This window comes from Gobius niger (assembly GCF_951799975.1).
Source record: "Gobius niger genome assembly, chromosome: 1".
Lineage (NCBI taxonomy): Eukaryota > Metazoa > Chordata > Actinopteri > Gobiiformes > Gobiidae > Gobius > Gobius niger.
Genome location: NC_136852.1, coordinates 38306531 through 38324087, shown reverse-complemented (window position 1 = coordinate 38324087; position 17557 = coordinate 38306531). Strand labels below are relative to the sequence as shown.

The 17557-nt window shown below is 44.4% G+C and overlaps 2 protein-coding genes across 2 annotated transcripts in view; one reads left to right on the top strand and one right to left on the bottom strand.

Moving 5' to 3' along the window:
- Positions 1-2463: 2463 nt before the first annotated feature.
- The window catches only part of top3b (DNA topoisomerase III beta), a 29125-nt gene continuing 14031 nt past the window's right edge, over positions 2464-17557 (top strand). The window contains exons 1-8 of the mRNA XM_079567407.1: positions 2464-2717; positions 12275-12406; positions 12551-12657; positions 13836-13910; positions 14740-14936; positions 16153-16309; positions 16525-16638; positions 16971-17061. Of these exons, the coding sequence (XP_079423533.1) occupies positions 2648-2717; positions 12275-12406; positions 12551-12657; positions 13836-13910; positions 14740-14936; positions 16153-16309; positions 16525-16638; positions 16971-17061 (943 nt within the window). The 5' untranslated portion in view covers positions 2464-2647. The remainder of the gene's footprint in view (positions 2718-12274; positions 12407-12550; positions 12658-13835; positions 13911-14739; positions 14937-16152; positions 16310-16524; positions 16639-16970; positions 17062-17557) is intronic.
- On the bottom strand, positions 6385-9526 carry LOC306977754 (uncharacterized protein). Its single transcript, XM_079576188.1, has 3 exons — positions 9465-9526; positions 8190-8365; positions 6385-6695 (listed from the first exon to the last, which is right to left on the bottom strand). Exons 1-3 carry the CDS (start codon positions 9477-9479, stop codon positions 6467-6469), a joined length of 420 nt encoding a protein of 139 aa, XP_079432314.1. The 5' UTR covers positions 9480-9526; the 3' UTR covers positions 6385-6466.

Sequence of the window (17557 nt, the reverse complement as noted above, 5' to 3'; positions counted from 1 at the left end):
CAAGTGGAGGAGTTCAAGTATCTCGGGGTCTTGTTCACGAGTGAGGGACGGATGGAGCGTGAGATGGACAGACGGATCGGTGCGGCGTCAGCAGTGATGCGGTCGCTGTATCGGTCTGTCGTGGTGAAGAGGGAGCTGAGTCGGAGGGCAAAGCTCTCGATTTACCGATCGATCTGCGTTCCCGCCCTCACCTATGGTCATGAGATTTGGGTCATGACCGAAAGGACAAGATCGCAAATACAAGCGGCCGAAGTGAGTTTCCTTCGCAGGGTGGCAGGGCGCACCCTCCGAGATCGGGTGAGGAGCTCAGTTACCCGGGAGGAGCTCGGAGTAGAGTCGCTGATCCTTCACGTCGAAAGGAGCCAGCTGAGGTGGCTCGGGCATCTGTTCCGGATGCCTCCTGGTCGCCTCCCGCGGGAGGTGTTCCAGGCATGTCCTAGTGGGACAAGGCCTCGTGGAAGGCCCAGGACACGCTGGAGGGACTATGTCTCCGAGCTGGCCTGGTGCTGCCTCGGGGTCCCCCCAGAACAGCTGGAGGAGGTGTGTGTGGATCAGGAAGTCTGGCTGCCCCCGCGACCCGACCCCGGATAAAGCGGAAGAAAATGGATGGATGGGACCAGTAGAACCTACACTTTTTCTTGGATACCATACTGGTCTGGTTTAACAGTACCCAGCCCTATGGGCTATATGCACAGTGACCCCACGTGATTTCCGCCTGGACAGTCAGCCAGAGGCTGTCCTTCCTGTCTGTCATCTCTTCCCATTAAAAATTAGCAGGTCCCACAGAAATGAAGCAATAGCTTAAGATTTGGTAAAGGACAGCGAGTAAAAGTTCGGATGTGGCTGGAGCAGGTTAGAAAATATTACGTGAGACGTAACGACTTCACTGGAGGAAACCTCCGTGTTCATAACGGTGGATGTTTTTGTCTTGAAGCTAACGCGGCTAACAAAATAAAAAATAAAACTAGCGCAAAGTTTTGAACGAGCCAGCGCAAAAAAGAATCGTCCTGTTAGTAGTTTAAATAATATTTACTTGTTTACATGTTATATTATCATTTTTCAACACTAGCCTTTAGCTCTAAGATAAAAGCTCCTACCTTACGACAGCTGGCGTTTCCTTTGGGGCTGGATTCACAGCGAACATGATGTTTGTAATACGTTGCTGTGACTGTCCATCAGTAACTCGTTGTCCTTAACCAGATCCTGAGCTATCGCTATTTTTGTGTGGGAACCTGCTAATTGTGAACGTAAACGACCAGCGACAGGAAGTGCTGCGTCTGGCTGACTGTCCAGGAAGACGTCACGTGGGGAAACTGTGCATATAGCCCATTGACTTCACAGCAACATTTAGTTGCAGACACATCAGGCTTTGTTTGGGCAGAATTTAGGTGTTTATCTCAAGAAACAAAAACAACCAGCCCCACTCATCATGACCTGCCCCCCACACGGGGCTCACTGTCAGTGGATTTCCCTTTTCCCTTCCCATTTCTTTGGGGGTTGATAAGTGTTTCCAATACCATCAAAAAGGAAGAGGCCGACTCCAAGTCTAGAGCAGAAGCTTTCATTTAGTGTCAGTATCGAGGTCTGGAAGTCTACATAAGTCGCCCGAAGCTTCATACAGGTTTAGGGCATTTGTTCTCCGTGGTTTATATGGTATGGTGGTATATACAGTGCCTCGAAAGTACTAATACACCTTGAACCTTTGCACATTTTGTCATGTTTACAACCATAAACATAAAGATTTTATTTTGAATTTTTTACTGAACGTTCACACACAAGCAACAGACAACTGTGAAGTGAAAGCTAAATGATTCTGTTGTTTTTCAAAAAATAGAAAATAGAAAAGTGGGGCTTGCATAAGTATTCATACAGCATTTTCTGAGTGCATTAAATTGCCTTTAAAACATTCCTCATGACTCCAGAATGTTCACACCTTGGCCTAACCATTAAATAGAGGCACCTGTGTGTAATCTACTCTCAGTATAATTACAGCTGTTCTTTTAGGCCCTCAGAGCTGTGGTCGGAGTGTATTGGTCACTAAACAACATCATGAAGGTCAAGGAGCTCACCAGAGAGGTCAGGGATAAAGCTGTGGAGAACTTTAAGTTATACAAAGATTTCCCAAGATTTAAACATCTCATGGAGCAACTGCTCAATCCATCATTCATAAATGGAAATTGGCCCGAAATCTGAAAATATATGTATTTATGATATGTTTTGCTGCCGTTTGTGTCACTTCAAAACATTTATGCGTCACATTGCTTTTAAAAAGTATTAAATCTGACTCATTGCTGTTTTAGAAACATAGGTTTCAACACAGTGAGGATAATGACTTCAGTTTGATCTTTATACTTTATTATATTCACCTGAACAATACTCAAAATGTTTAGAAAGAAAAAAAAAAGCGCGGCTCTGCTGTAGCGCCGCAGTGGCTCCTCCGCTCCCACAGGGGGCGCTGACCCCGGAAGAGGAACTCAGACTGTCATGGCGGCGGGCTGACACAATCTGAAAACAAACCCGCTCTTTCACTTCATTTACTCAATATTACCCTGGAAATAAGGCGTTTTTTAGACGCGTTTGATCGAATATTAACTAGTCCCGTATGTGAGGACCAAACCGAGGAGGAAAAGGACAGATTTATCCCAAAATGCGGACGGTTTTGATGGTCGCGGAGAAGCCCTCACTGGCTCAGTCCATCGCTAAGATCCTCTCCAAAGGTGAGTTCTTTCAGCTAAAACGGAGACTTTGGGAGCGATTCTGGGGCTAAACAATGACCACTCCCTCTACAAAAGGATTATACTCAAACTGTTTAGTCAGAGCCAGGTTTTTGTCACTAAAATGAGACAAATACGGAAGAAAAAGTAGTTAGTGAGACTTAGACTGACTAAAATCTGCAGATATGTCGACTTCTAAACAGTAAATCAAAGGTAAAAGACGGGAGTAAAGACATGTTTGAAAGAGCCTCATATCACTGGGATTCACTGCCAAAGGAACAGGTCTGTGCAATGAAATAAAAGAAGAAATAATTAGTTTTTAGCATTTTTTTTGTTATAGTTTTTTGAGCCATTTTTGTCCTCAAACTGTCCCCAAAAATGCTTGGCCTCTCAGTTCTTCTCTATGATAAAAAAAAAGAAAGAAAGGATGATGGGAAAAATTTAGGATATCACCAAAGTTTATCAAGCGATGGTGTCATGTAAATGTCTACAATTAGCAGCGAGGCATTTCCAACGTTATTCTTTATGGCCAAAGAAAAATGTTCAATAGTGTAATAGTGTTCAATGGTGTAATTGAAAAAGAGGGCAAGGAAGTAACCACAAAGTACTACAGTATGAATAGAAATATTGTTCAGCTGAGGTGGCTCGGGCATCTGTTTCGGATGCCTCCTGGTCGCATCCCGCGGGAGGTGTTCCAGGCATGTCCTAGTGGGACAAGATCTCGTGGAAGGCCCAGGACACGCTGGTGGGACTATGTCTCCGAGCTGGCCTGGTGTCGCCTCGGGGTCAGAACAGCTGGAGGAGGTGTGTGTGGATCGGGAAGTCTGGGCATCTCTGCTGAGACTGCTGCCCCCGCAACCCGGCCCCGGATAAAGCGGAGGAAGATGGGTGGATGGATGGATGAATGTGCCATTTTTTACGTAAAGAATCTATTCTGTGAACTCTCAATTGTCTGTGCACATAGTTGTCGTGTTACATCACTTTGAAATGCCAATTGTTTTTTCCGAGTTCAATGTACATTACATGCTGTAGGTATGGTGCAAAATATTCCAAAGTCAATGGATATGACAGGCCCAACATCATCTGAAAGGGCTCGAAAAGACCTTTCTGATGATACCAAGATCAGGCCTTTGTGATAAATAGAAAGGAAGTTACAGCACTTAATGTATCGTCTAATTGGGCCCAATAGTGGCAGTTCACTTTAATGGAAAAATGTAGGAAAATGAAATCTGACATGTGACCCAAAACGACATTTTTATCATTATTACTATTTTTTAATACGATTACGACGGATTGTTTAAGCGAGTGGATTTGGAGCCCCACATCTGGCTTTACGACCACTTCAATGCTCGACCAGCACAACAGAGTCGACGGCACCAACAAAAAACAACACTTCTCAGTGTCAGGTTGCAATGACATTTCAGCAGTACGTAGTTGAAATGTTGTATTATAATTAACATTAGGGCTGAGCGATATAGACAAAATTTCATATCTCGATATTCATGCCAGATATCACGATATCGATACGACACGATATAACTATGGGTTAGGTGAAAACCAAGCATTTTTCAAAAAAATAAAACATAAAATAAACAGTGCCGTTTTATTGATGAAAATCGATATCGTTTATATTTTGCTTTTTCGATTTTAATCTTTTGAATATTCATATCTCGATATCAATACGATAACGGTATATCTTTCATCCCTAATGACCATCCTACCTACTTTTGATGAAATCCTGTTTGTCTGACTCTGGTCTGTGTTTTTTGGGGTGCCAAAGTCGACAGATATGTTGAAAGCTGTGGGGAACATTGTTTGGACCAAAATGCTCTTATTTGTGCTCAGCATTTTACGTAAACTAAGGCTATATCCACACAAAGACAAAACGCTTATATTTTCAGAAACTTTCTTTGTAATCATGAAGCCGGCTCAGTAAATGTGAGCGTCCACATGGTTAATTCAGGTCTGGGAAAACGGCGCAATTCATCTTCCAGACCTGTGAGAGGCGCTGTGACGCCAACACAGATAATTGGACAAGATGTAGAGGCGCATGCGCATTTAAACCTTAGTGGAATGTAAACAGTGGAAATGAAACTGATTGAAGGATTTAGGATCTACAGAAGAGACGAGGAGGAGAGTTTATTCTTCAGACGTAACGGGACTAAAGCAGAAAAACCTTTTACCGTCTTTACAAAAACTCGGTCGTGTTTTTCTACTTGTCACCTGTGACTTGTGGACTGCAGTGGAGCAAAGAGGAGCGGAGTAAAACCATCATAGATCAATGAGTCAAACTCATTATGAGGTCAGTAAATCATGGATCACAGACTCCACTCTGCTGTGATGTCATTGTTTTAGTAAAAGTTGCGGCGACGTCGTAACAACGGCGCCACGTAAACGGCGTTTTGAGATCTTTCCACTCTGGGACCTGGTTTGAAAAATGTTCGTTTACAGACCCCCAAAACGCCGGGCTCGTATGGACGTTACACTGGATTGGTAAAATATCTTTGCGTTTGGGCCTCAGCTTGACTTCGTACGGACAGGGCCATAGACTTATTGGAGACATAAGCGCTTTGTTTCAAACCTGCTTCTCCAACCTTCAACGGTAAGTAAAAAGAAACTACAGTGGATTGTAGGGATGCTCGATACTGGTATCAAATATCGGAGCGATGCAAAAAATATGATTTCGGGCATCGCCTTCACATATTTGATACTGAACTGATAGCACAACTTTCACCAACTAAACCTAAGTGAATATGGACATGCTGCACCTCATTTTGAAGCTCTGAACCTGGGGAATTCAGTCGCCGAGTTAGTTTAAAGTCCGCAAATGTGTTTTTGATCGCCACACAAAATGCTGCGGATAGCAACCGTATGCTAAAGCTCGCGGCAGCATGCTAATGTTAGCGGAAACGAATCAAAGCTAGGTCAGAAACTATGATTTTGTCGCACAAAATAGCCTAATAAAATAGTGTTTGTAAAGAAGAACTGATCTAACATTATGTACCGCACAAGTTGTAAAAATCCAGTCTGTCAAATACCCGAGGATATTTAAAAAAGTCCAATAATTCTTGTTTCATTTCATTACAGTTTATTGATTGATAATTGATCTGTAACATCTCGCTAGCAAGAAAAGAGCAGCCTTTATTGATCCCACACTGGAGAAAAGAGGACCATTCTCTTTTTTTCACCCACAGCAGCCACTTTTAAGAAAGTCACTTGGTATCGGTTCATACTGAAATCCCCAGTATCGGTATCGGAAGCAAATAAAGCTGGATCAGCGCATCTCTAGTGAATGTGGGTAATGTAATGTGCACTGAGAGGTTCGAAGCTTCAGTAACTACTTCTAATTATATTACGGTAAGCCTGACTGTGACACTAACGTTATACATGATTTAGAAACAACACCATCGCTACAAAACTGTTCATGAAACAGGGCAGTGCTTTATTCACCGTCATGTGTTTTCTTCATGTTATACATTCATTGTGACTGGTTGTGTGACATTTTTTTGATGGTTTAGTTTGTGAGACATTTTGGCCTTGACGCTGTGTTTTGGTGAGGGACATTTTTTTCTGTATTCAAGTTGTTTATAAGGAAATATCTTCTCTTGCAAAGTGTTTAATAATGTTGTATGTGTGAAATGCCTGAAAAATCAATCTTTAAATTTGAGCGGCTGCTGCTCCCGTTAAACCTTGTAATCCATGATCATTGTTTTTCTGTGAAGAGTGCGGTGTCCTCTCGGGGGGGGGGGCGCTCAGTTGTTCCTGGAGATGGCGCACAGGCAGGCCACAGTGATGAGCTCGAAGTCCAGGGAGTAGCCGGTGGAGGGGAAGCAGCCGGCGGTCTTCTTCAGCACGGGCACCCGCAGCGTGACGGGGATGGTCTCCAGGCCGAAGCCTCCCTCCAGGGCGCGGCACGAGTGCGACGTGTGGCAGCTGGCCTCGTGGATCACCTGCGGCACGCGGTTCAGGTCGATGTTCTGCCTGCAGTGGGGGGGGCGACATACATTATATCCATACTAAAGAAGTATTCGTGAGTAGGGCTGGATACCAGTACTTGGACGCTACTTGGTTTTCTATAATGATACGTCCAATCCAGTTTGGCATTACCCAAATCAAAAAGCTTCTTAAAAAATAGCAACAAAAACAAGGATGAAAATACAACAAAAAAGCCACCAAAAAAGCGCCGAAAGTGCAACAAAAACGTGACAAAAACGCAATGAAAAAGTGACAAAACTCAACAAAAATGTGGTATAAAATGTGACAAAAACACAATAAACAAAGCCACAAAAAATGTATAGGAAAGCGACATGAACTCAACATTATAGTTGCAAATATGAATAGAATAGAAATATGAAAAAGAACATGAAAAGCGCTTTTCCATACCATACAGGTATCGTTTAACGGTACACAGCCCTATTCATGAGAGCCGGTATCGCCCCCAGAGCCATAATGTTTCCCAAAGCCTCGACTTTGATTTAAACGGCTCTGAGATTTACTAAACCTCTGGATAAAGCTCGAAAACTAGGATCTGCTCCTGCAACCGGACGCGCTTTGATAGAAGCCGTGGAATTAGCGAGTGTTGCTAACGATAGCTTAGGCTTAGCCCAACCACTTCCATTCATTTTATACGGAGTGGCAGCAAATAGTGGTGCACGTTTAAAAAAAATAATAATCAATGCAATAAATACAATCTTTTACGACCGATATTGCGATTAGGATTTGTGTTTTTAATATTTTGCATTTGTTCCTAGTGAATAGTTTGCAGAATGGTTTATAGCAACTGCAGAGTATGCAAACATGATTCTCCTGCCGACATCTCCTAATTTTAGTACAACATAAATGTCTAGAGGGGTCAGTGTGGTCTGCCTCATGGCCTAAAGGTGTTGGTGTGGTCTGCCTCATGGCCTGAAGGGGTCAGTGTGGTCTGCCTCATGGCCTAAAGGTGTCAGTGTGGTCTGCCTCATGGCCTGAAGGGGTCAGTGTGGTCTGCCTCATGGCCTGAAGAGGTCAGTGTGGTCTGCCTCATAGCCTGAAGGGGTCAGTGTGGTCTGCCTCATGGCCTGAAGGGGTCAGTGTGGTCTGCCTCATGGCCTGAAGAGGTCAGTGTGGTCTGCCTCATAGCCTGAAGGGGTCAGTGTGGTCTGCCTCATGGCCTGAAGGGGGCAGTGTGGTCTGCCTCATGGCCTGAAGGGGTCAGTGTGGTCTGCCTCATGGCCTGAAGGGGGCAGTGTGGTCTGCCTCATAGCCTGAAGGGGTCATTGTGGTCTGCCTCATGGCCTGAAGGGGTCATTGTGGTCTGCCTCATGGCCTGAAGGGGTCAGTGTGGTCTGCCTCATGGCCTGAAGGGGTCAGTGTGGTCTGCCTCATGGCCTGAAGGGGGCAGTGTGGTCTGCCTCATGGCCTGAAGGGGTCAGTGTGGTCTGCCTCATGGCCTGAAGGGGGCAGTGTGGTCGTTGTGCAGGTGCAGTGACTCACACGTAGCTCCAGGAGGCGATGCTGCGTTCGTTGATGTGGGTGGGCAGGTTCACCATCTGACTGTAGTATTCCTGAAGGTTATAGGAGCAGAAGGTTTCATCCACGCACTGCGCCCCCATGGGGACGGCCAGGGAACTGTGCACGAGGAGCAGGAGCACCAGCAGGGGGCGCATTGTCTGTGGAAACATGACTACATCAGAAAGTAGCGCCAACTGACTACATCGAAAAAGAGCACCAACAGGGGGCGCACTGTCTGTGGAAACATGACTACATCGAAAAGGAGCACCAACAGGGGGCGCACTGTCTGTGGAAACATGACTACATCGAAAAGGAGCGCCAACAGGGGGCGCACTGTCTGTGGAAACATGACTACATCGAAAAGGAGCACCAACAGGGGGCGCACTGTCTGTGGAAACATGACTACATCGAAAAGGAGCACCAACAGGGGGCGCACTGTGGAAGCATGACTAAATCGGAAAGGAGCGCCAACAGGGGGTGCTCCATCTAAGTGATATCATGTGAAACTTCTGCAGCAGATTATTGACATAAATGTGAGGACAGTCATTTCACATTTTTAACAAAATATTTTTTTTGCATAAAAATTGCCCAAATTTCTGTTATTTTCAGCAACAAAATCAGGAATTGGGATTTTCTTTAGTTTTTGAATAAACTCGATGCTAGGGAAAAACGTGTAACATGAAAGGCTGCGTCCAAGATGACACTGTAATCCAAATATGGTCATTTCCTTTGTGGGAAACGGCAGTGGATAAAGACTATCGCTGCACTTGGTACCGACCAAAAAGCTCCAGTGCCTCGTTTCGGTACTTTGTTCTCTCCTGACGTCAATATATGACCCGTAGTTGTTAAAAAAAACACATATAACTAGTGAGGAAATCTTTGTAACTAATATGCCACAAAATAAAACCACACATTTAAACCTGGCTTTGTCCATTATTAACATTTTGTTGCTGAAAATATTGGTAAATTGGGCAATTTTTTATGCATAAAATATAATGCCTTACTTTTTAACGAAATCATATTCATGTCAGTTATCTGAAATCGCTACATCCCTGTTCACCTGCAGCGTCTCTTTGATGGAAGCAGTTACCAACATTACATTTTTAGTCGCCAACCAAATTATCTGCAGATTTGAGTCACAGTTTTAGCCTAATTTTAGTCACAAAAAAAAGACTTTGACTAGAATTATGACAGAATATTTCAGTTGGCGAACTTAACTCAACAACCCAAAAACACGTATTGATGTGGCCGCCTCACCTGTGTGTGCTGCATGTCGTCGGTCGTGCGGGTGGTGGTGGTGGTCTGGTCGGTTTGCGGTGCTCAGACTTCGTTGCGTCCATGGGTCCAGACCCGCTTCATTTATACGCACCTTGTTAATGTCACGTGTGGGTCGCTGCCGTTTCTCTGGCCTCTGATTGGGTCATTTTAATTCTGAATGAATCATCCTCGCCGCGTCCATTAGCCTCAGCCTTGGACACAACATTTACATTTCAGATCCAGCATTAGCATTTAGCCTCCGCCGGATCTGCGTCACGTCTAGAACTTTCCACCGAAGCGTGTCTGCATTAAACATGATTCTGTCTCAGCCCTCGATAATGCGCTAAAACTTTATTTACTGTAATCGGCTCTTTTTACTTCCTGTATTTACTGTAATTTGACCCGTCAGTGACCCGGCGGCTGTATCGGTGGTTAGCTTGGAGTCTTTGCTTTCCATAGAGGCCACTTCTTGAGACTCCAGAACCAATTTTGTTTCAGGCTTTTTAGCGTTTCTGGTAGGTTTTCTGGATGAAATGTATACGTAACCAGGAAGACGGATCAAATCAGCAATTCTGTGTGGAGTCCCTCAAGGCTCTGTGCTGGGGCCTAAACTTTTCACTTCACTGTGATCAACGATTTTGTTTTGTTCTGTAATTATAAGATGATAAGAATCCTATATTGGTCTTCTATTTTGCCATACCTGATGTTCGGAGGTGTGGGATAATTCTCATACCACTAAGGACTGTTTCTGAAGTCAGGACTGAAATGGAAGGACTTGGTTATTTTGCAATAATGTTTAGTTATTCACAAAACAAAACACTGGCTGTTGCCACATGGACTACAAACCCTTTTCACTGTTCATAGACAAAAGGGCTACACCAATGGGCGCTGGCTGCTCTGCTTTATGACCACGACACTGGGGGCCGCCATTGCTGTAGTACCTCCATTTCGCCGCTAGTGCCCCATTGAAAAGCAATGGAGTTGAGACACCTTAAAAACAACTTTAACGCCTGGTTTAAATTTTTTCAACACTAGACTAGGCTAGATATTCCTCCTGAGATAACGCTGGGTTAGCCACAATTTATGAAACCAGGCTGGTTTTCGTAAGATAAATTTTAGAAATCTCGTACTCAGAGCCGTGGGAAGATATTTTAGTTAGGGGGCGCTAAGGGACAAAATTTACCCCCAAAATACTTTTTCTGTGCATAAATCCTATTTATTAACCTCTTAACTCCCGACTGAACCAAGAGCGTTTTCTCTAGTTCACCTTTACCCAAATCCTGTAGGCCAGTGGAACGCCTCATTCGAAAGACCTACAAAACTAAAGTGATCTTTTTCCTCACATCAGATTTTTTTTCATCACTTTTTTTGTTGGGCAGTCGTCTCATTTTTGTAAAGTTTTCGTCAAATTTTTCTCACTTTTTTGTCAAATTTTTGTCCATTTTTGTCATTTTTTGTACATTTTTTGCCACTTTTTCGTCAAATTATTCACATTTTTTGTCAAATCGTATCACTTTTTTGTCCATTTTTTCTCCATTTTTCGTAAATTTTTTCTCACTTTTTTGTCAATTTTTTGTCAATTTTTTCTAACTTTTTTTCACACTTTCATCCTTGTTTTCGTCTCTGTTTTGTTGCTATTTTCACACCTTTTTTCCAGAAGCTTTTGGACTGGGGTAAAGCTGGAGAAAATGTGCTCGGTTCAGGCGGGAGTTAAGGGGTTGATATTGCCTGCAGTTCACAAACTATCCACCAGGGGGTGCTGCAGCGCCCTCAGCACCCTGGGTTCCCACGGCCGTGCTCGTACTTAATGATGGCCGGACTGTTAGCATTGGAGCAGCGCGAGCTACACGTCACACAAGGGCCGAGTCTACGATGAAAATCCCGCCCGTATGTCCTTTTTAGGAACATACTTCGTCCGAGCTGGGGAGGAGGAGTCTGTAAATCCACCATGATTTCCCCCTCGACCGTAGTCATTATGGTAAACGGGGAGGAGTGAGCAGAAGCTGTCCATTTATATATACAGTCTATGGGGTACACTCGGACAAAGTTTAGCGGAACTCTCTGGAAAATGATCTCAAATGCTGTTCAGATATTCTTAAAATGAAACATTACCATCAAACTTTAAAACCAAACACATCAAAGTTTAGAGCAACAACTATAGCAGTGACGCCACAGTTCTGACTGCTTGAAATGTTTGGATCACAGCAGAAACAAAAAAAAGTGTTTGGCACTCTCCCATCAAGGTTTTATTCAACAGTATTCTTAGACAGTGATTGAGTTTCCTAATGAGTTGAACGTTTATAGCTGGATCACATAATGCGGCATAAATCTGTGTACAATGTGCCTTAAACAGTGTGTTTTACACTACATCCGATGCACATCTTCATCATCTGACAGATCATCAGTTATAAAATGTCCCAAGTATTTCTATTCACTACACAAGGCCAGTCTATTCCTATTTTTAGTAGTAAATGGAAACAATTCAAAACTTTGTCATCTCTTGTTCTGCAAATCATTCTGATACTTGCTAGCATTATATTCATAAATATAGAATTTATCCTAACATCAGCATGGCCGTCTAATTTGTAGAAATTGAAATAAGAGTGGGGTAAATTGGGTGACGGTGTTTTATCATTGGCCGTTAGTTTTCCCTGAGGTCGATGAAGTTGTAAAGTGTCGTTGAATGATTGAACGATTGATTAAGTTGAAACTGAAGTGCTGATATCATTTTGAAGTTGATTAAAAGCATTTTCCTCCTGCATAGATCATCTGGACTGATCTCTAATGACATCCTCTCTGTGTTGTCGTAGGCAGCTGCTCGAGTCGGAAGGGGCTGAATGGAGCGTGCTCAGTTCACGAGTACAGCGGCTCTTTCCAGGGCCAGAGCGCCCGCTTCAAGATGACCTCGGTGTGCGGCCACGTCATGAGCCTGGACTTCATCGGTGCGTACATGAATAACTCCATAACGTGCAGCCACAGGGGAAAGTCAGGTCACAGTTAGGACGTTCATCATAGTTTCCTTTCTGTGTAACGATATAGATTGTTAGAGCATCATTCACTTCAACTGAGCTTTGTGTCGCCTTCAGGGAAATACAACAACTGGGACAAAGTGGACCCCGCCGAGCTGTTCAGCAAAGCTCCCACTGAGAAGAAGGAGGCCAACCCCAAACTCAGCATGGTCAAGTTCCTGCAGGTCACAGCCTTTCATTGTTTTATTTATTCATCGAGTGTGAAAATGAAGCCATGGAAGTGACCTGTTGCTTCAGATAATTCACAGAGATGATAGCGTTTTTAAACTGAGCTGAATCATGACTTGTCACTAACATTTGTTTGTGTATCTTTTTCGCCGGTTGCTTCATAACGTCATTACAGCTTCAGCTTGTAGTCTGGCTTTTTTATATTATCATCAAATTAAAATCCTGCTGCCTGCGATGTAGTTTTGTAGCTGTAGAGACAATATTTCATGGTTCATTCAGCAGCTAATCTACTAGCTGCTAATGCTAACGTTAATGTTGAAGATTTTAAACGCTGAGCACGTTTAAAGAGCACCAGTCTATATGGAACTACAATGATGACCAAACCTTCTGTTGGTCTGTAAATGCAGTAAATTAGAATAACTGCCTTGTATAAAATGTCTCTCTCAAAATGGCTGTAGTGAATGTCTTGAAATAGGCGTCTGTCTCTTTAAGAACCTCTGACCCTTTCCTACACGCCCCCTCCACACGCTGTCTGTGGCATCAGTGGGGAGGGGGTTCTGCTGAGGAGCAGTGGTTGGTTACTCGGCTGGTGACGAAAGCTCGGAGGCGTCTCCAGGAGGTGGGGGCGTTCCTAGGAGGACTCAGGCAAACCTATCCCTAAAATGGCCGCCATCAGAGTTTTTACAGATTACTCAAAAATACGTGAATGTGCCAAGGCAACACTTCAGGCATGTTTTTAATGAGGGAATGACATAATAACATAGCTTGAAAAAGTCCATTTTGCATAATACCCCCCCTTTAAGTCTGAATATTTACCAGAGACATCACAAAGGGCATAAAACATGGCCACAATGTGGAGCTGTTTCCTCAATAATGAGCCCTGACAGAGAGGAGCAATCATGTACTCTATAATTCTTGTTTCCACCAAAAGGGGGCGTGGCTTCATGTTCTTGCAGCTCAGGGTGCAAGAACCGTTCTTGCGTCTTATGATGTTTGAATGAACCTTTATGGGGTATGAACTGGCCAGTCGCTTTTAACTTTCTCTTATTCATGTTGTTTGTTTGACTGTTACTTTTACTAGTGGAATGTGTGCACCCAGACTGTAGCAGTACTGACTGTACTCCGTCTGTAGTACGTGTGTACTGCAGTATCAGACTTATGTCCTCTTGTGCAGGTGGAGGCTCGAGGCTGCGACGTGGTGGTTCTGTGGTTGGACTGTGACAAGGAGGGAGAGAACATCTGCTTCGAGGTACGGTCACAACTGCTCTGTTACTGTTACTGCTGTGGTAAAGTGAGGTACTACTCTCCTGTGGGTGCTGTGATAAAGTGGGGTTCTCCTCTCCTGTGGGTGCTGTTGTAAAGTGGGGTTCTCCTCTCCTGTGGCTGCCGTGGTAAAGTGGGGCTCTCCTCTCCTGTGGGTGCTGTGATAAAGTGGGGCTCTCCTCTCCTGTGGGTGCCGTGGTAAAGTGGGGTTCTACTCTCCTGTGGGTGCTGTGGTAAAGTGGGGTTCTCCTCTCCTGTGGGTGCCGTGGTAAAGTGGGGCTCTCCTCTCCTGTGGGTGCTGTGATAAAGTGGGGCTCTCCTCTCCTGTGGGTGCCGTGGTAAAGTGGGGTTCTCCTCTCCTGTGGGTGCTCTGTGGTAAAGTGGGGTTCTCCTCTCCTGTGGGTGCTGTGGTAAAGTGGGGCTCTCCTCTCCTGTGGGTGCTGTGGTAAAGTGGGGCTCTCTCCTGTGGGTGCTGTGGTAAAGTGGGGCTCTCCTCTCCTGTGGGTGCTGTGGTAAAGTGGGGCTCTCTCCTGTGGGTGCCGTGGTAAAGTGGGGTTCTCCTCTCCTGTGGGTGCTCTGTGGTAAAGTGGGGTTCTCCTCTCCTGTGGGTGCTGTGGTAAAGTGGGGCGCTCCTCTCCTGTGGGTGCTGTGGTAAAGTGGGGCTCTCCTCTCCTGTGGATGCTTTGGTAAAGTGGGGCTCTCCTCTCCTGTGGGTGCTGTGGTAAAGTGGGGTTCTCCTCTCCTGTGGGTGCTGTGATAAAGTGGGGCTCTCCTCTCCTGTGGGTGCTGTGGTAAAGTGGGGTACTCTGCTGTAGGTGCTGGATGCGGTCCAGCCGGTCATGTCCAAACCCGGCGGTCGGGAGCAGACGGTGTTCCGGGCCAAGTTCAGCTCCATCACAGACACCGACATCTGGAACGCCATGAACCGGCTCGGAGAACCCAACCACAACGAGGCCCTGTCTGTGGACGCCCGGCAGGAGCTGGACCTGCGCATCGGCTGCGCCTTCACTCGGTATCTACACACTTCTTTATCCTGTACATCTTGGTATGGTGGACTTCATCTATCTGCTTTAGGTACAACCACAAAACAGTAATACACAATAAGAAAAACACACACACCATAATAATCTGAAGCTACAAGAAAAATAAAACAGTGAAACGCTGCTACACATTCTTATTCACTTGTTCCTCCCACTGTACATGCGCTGCTGTGTCTGAGCACAAATGTGAGGCTGCTATTTGTCACATAGAACCATAAGATAAGATAAGATAATCCTTTATTGATCTCACAAAGGAGAAATTCACTTGTTACAGTCGGCGTTCAAGAAGATCACTCAGAGATAATAAAGTGCAGCTGATACAGAGATTATTGCACACGTTACTTTACAGTCTTATTGTACAGTCTGACAGCAGTGGGGATGAAGGCTTTGCGGTAATCACTATTTCTTTTAAATGTGTATCTTTTATTTGAGCTGAATCAATCAAGTCACTTCCTTTAATGCTGCCCCTGCTGCATCAAAACCTTTTTTCAATACCTTTGTTATTTTTTCTTTCGATTCCAGCAGTACCTTAAAGGAATATTTCACAATTTTTCCATTCTGAGACATGATCTTACCTGAGCTTAGACGAGTTGATGCGTACCTGTCAGGTCTTTGTGCGTGCCCGCAGAGGAGCGTGTTAGCTTCCAACTTCACCCCTGTTTGGAGCTATAGGAATACATTGGGAGAGGCCAAATGCTAACAACATCTTTGGTTTTGTGTTACTGAGGGTACACACAAAGCCCAGACAGGTACACATCAACTTGTCTACGCTCATATAAGAACACGTCTTAGTGTGGAAAAACGTGGCCTGTTCCTGTTCCATACTTGTATTGTTTGACGGTGCCCAGCCCTAGTCTTTTATTTGAGGGTATTCTAATTCAACTCAACGTGAAAGTATTCCAAGTATTCAGAATACAATATGTTATGTAATCCTTTTTAAATTGAGTATTCAGTATTCTGTAACTAAATACAATTTCTAATGTAGTTAAAAACATATTTACATGTTAGAACTCCCTCCCTTCCCTGCCCTCGCTGTGCTTCCACCCACCACCCCCCGCCCCACTCCAAGGACTTGAGGGAAACGAACATTCCAATCCATATGAAGTGGCAATAAAATCTTCTGAATCTTTGAATCTTTAACGTGTCTAAAATAAGTTGTAATTCTAAATGGCTCACGGTTCATGGCAGGTTCCAGACCAAGTACTTCCAGGGGAAATATGGAAACCTGGACTCGTCGCTGATCTCCTTCGGGCCCTGTCAGACGCCCACTCTGGGCTTCTGTGTGGAGCGCCACGACAAGATCCAGTCCTTCAAACCAGAGACCTTCTGGATCCTACAAGCCAAGGTACGGCTGCATCATGAGTTGCATTCACGTGACGTCACAACATCAACAATTGCCTGTAATCTAAATGGAGTTGGTGCAGCTAAGAATGGTATTGTGGTAACTATGGTAACGGTAAAAAAGCTGAGTTTTGAACTTGGTTAATGGTTAATTTCTCTGTAAAAACTGTCCCTAAGCTCAGCATCTGCTCTCTCAGCACATATTGCTCCCGTCTGCAGGTGTTCAAAGGGAAGGAGAGCGCTCTGACCCTGGACTGGAACCGAGTGCGAGTGTTCGATCGAGATGTGGGGCAGATGTTTGTGAACGTGGCCAAGACTTCCAGAGACGCCAAGGTCTCACTCCGCTTTCTATCTCTAAAAATACTCCCGCTTTTTCCCTCATTCATTCATTTGTTTGTTTGTCAAACTAGTATAATCAGGGCTTTGATGTCATGCATATTAAGGCGAGACGCTGCAGGTGAATAAGGGGGGAAATGTAGAGGTGTAAAGTTGAAGCTTCTGCTGTAGATTACTGACATAAACATAAGGGGGAAAAAACAGTTTTGCTGCAGCGTGTTCTCTTAAAACAACCAAAAATCTCTGACATCATGTTGCTGGTCGTGTTTCTCTGGTCACTTCTAAATAAAACCTCAACTCTGTGCTGCTGTTCCCTGTGTGTCCTGCAGGTGGAGTCGGTGAGTAAGAAGGAGAAGTCCAAGCAAAGACCTCAGGCGCTGAACACTGTGGAGATGCTGCGTGTGGCCAGCTCTTCCCTGGGTCAGTCCTGTTTCTTTTAAAGTTAGAACGAGTTCAAAACGCTGAATGTTTGACTTAGCTTGTGTTTAATATCTCTGTAACGGCTGGACCTATCGACATGAAACAAAAACTGTCACAAAGTCCAGCTTCTTGTGTAGATACAGCAATGGCCACTGGTTTCACTGCTTTATGACCACGACGCTAGGGGCTGACGCTGACATTGTCCGCCATTGCTGCAGTATCTTCATATGTGAACGGCAAAACAAGCTAGTTTTCCATGAGATAGCATTGCACTTTCCACACATTGTAGCCAAATGTAGAGCCTGGTTTCGAATTTTTAAGAAATTTCTACAGCTAGATATTCCTCTAGTTACAATTAAAGGATCTATCATGCAATTTTAGCCATCCCAAAGTAAACTATAGGCATTTATATGATATATTGTACCTCTACCACTGTGGAGTACTATTTTTCTTTGAGAAATATACGTTTTTTCTGGGGGTATTTATCAAACTCGAA

What these genes read in the sequence shown, in the direction of transcription:
- LOC306977754 (XM_079576188.1), bottom strand. An exon ending in ATCGCCTCCTGGAGCTACGT is followed by an intron (nt 6,696 to 8,189) that starts GTGAGTCACTGC and finishes CCCCCACTGCAG; the next exon opens with GCAGAACATCGACCTGAACC.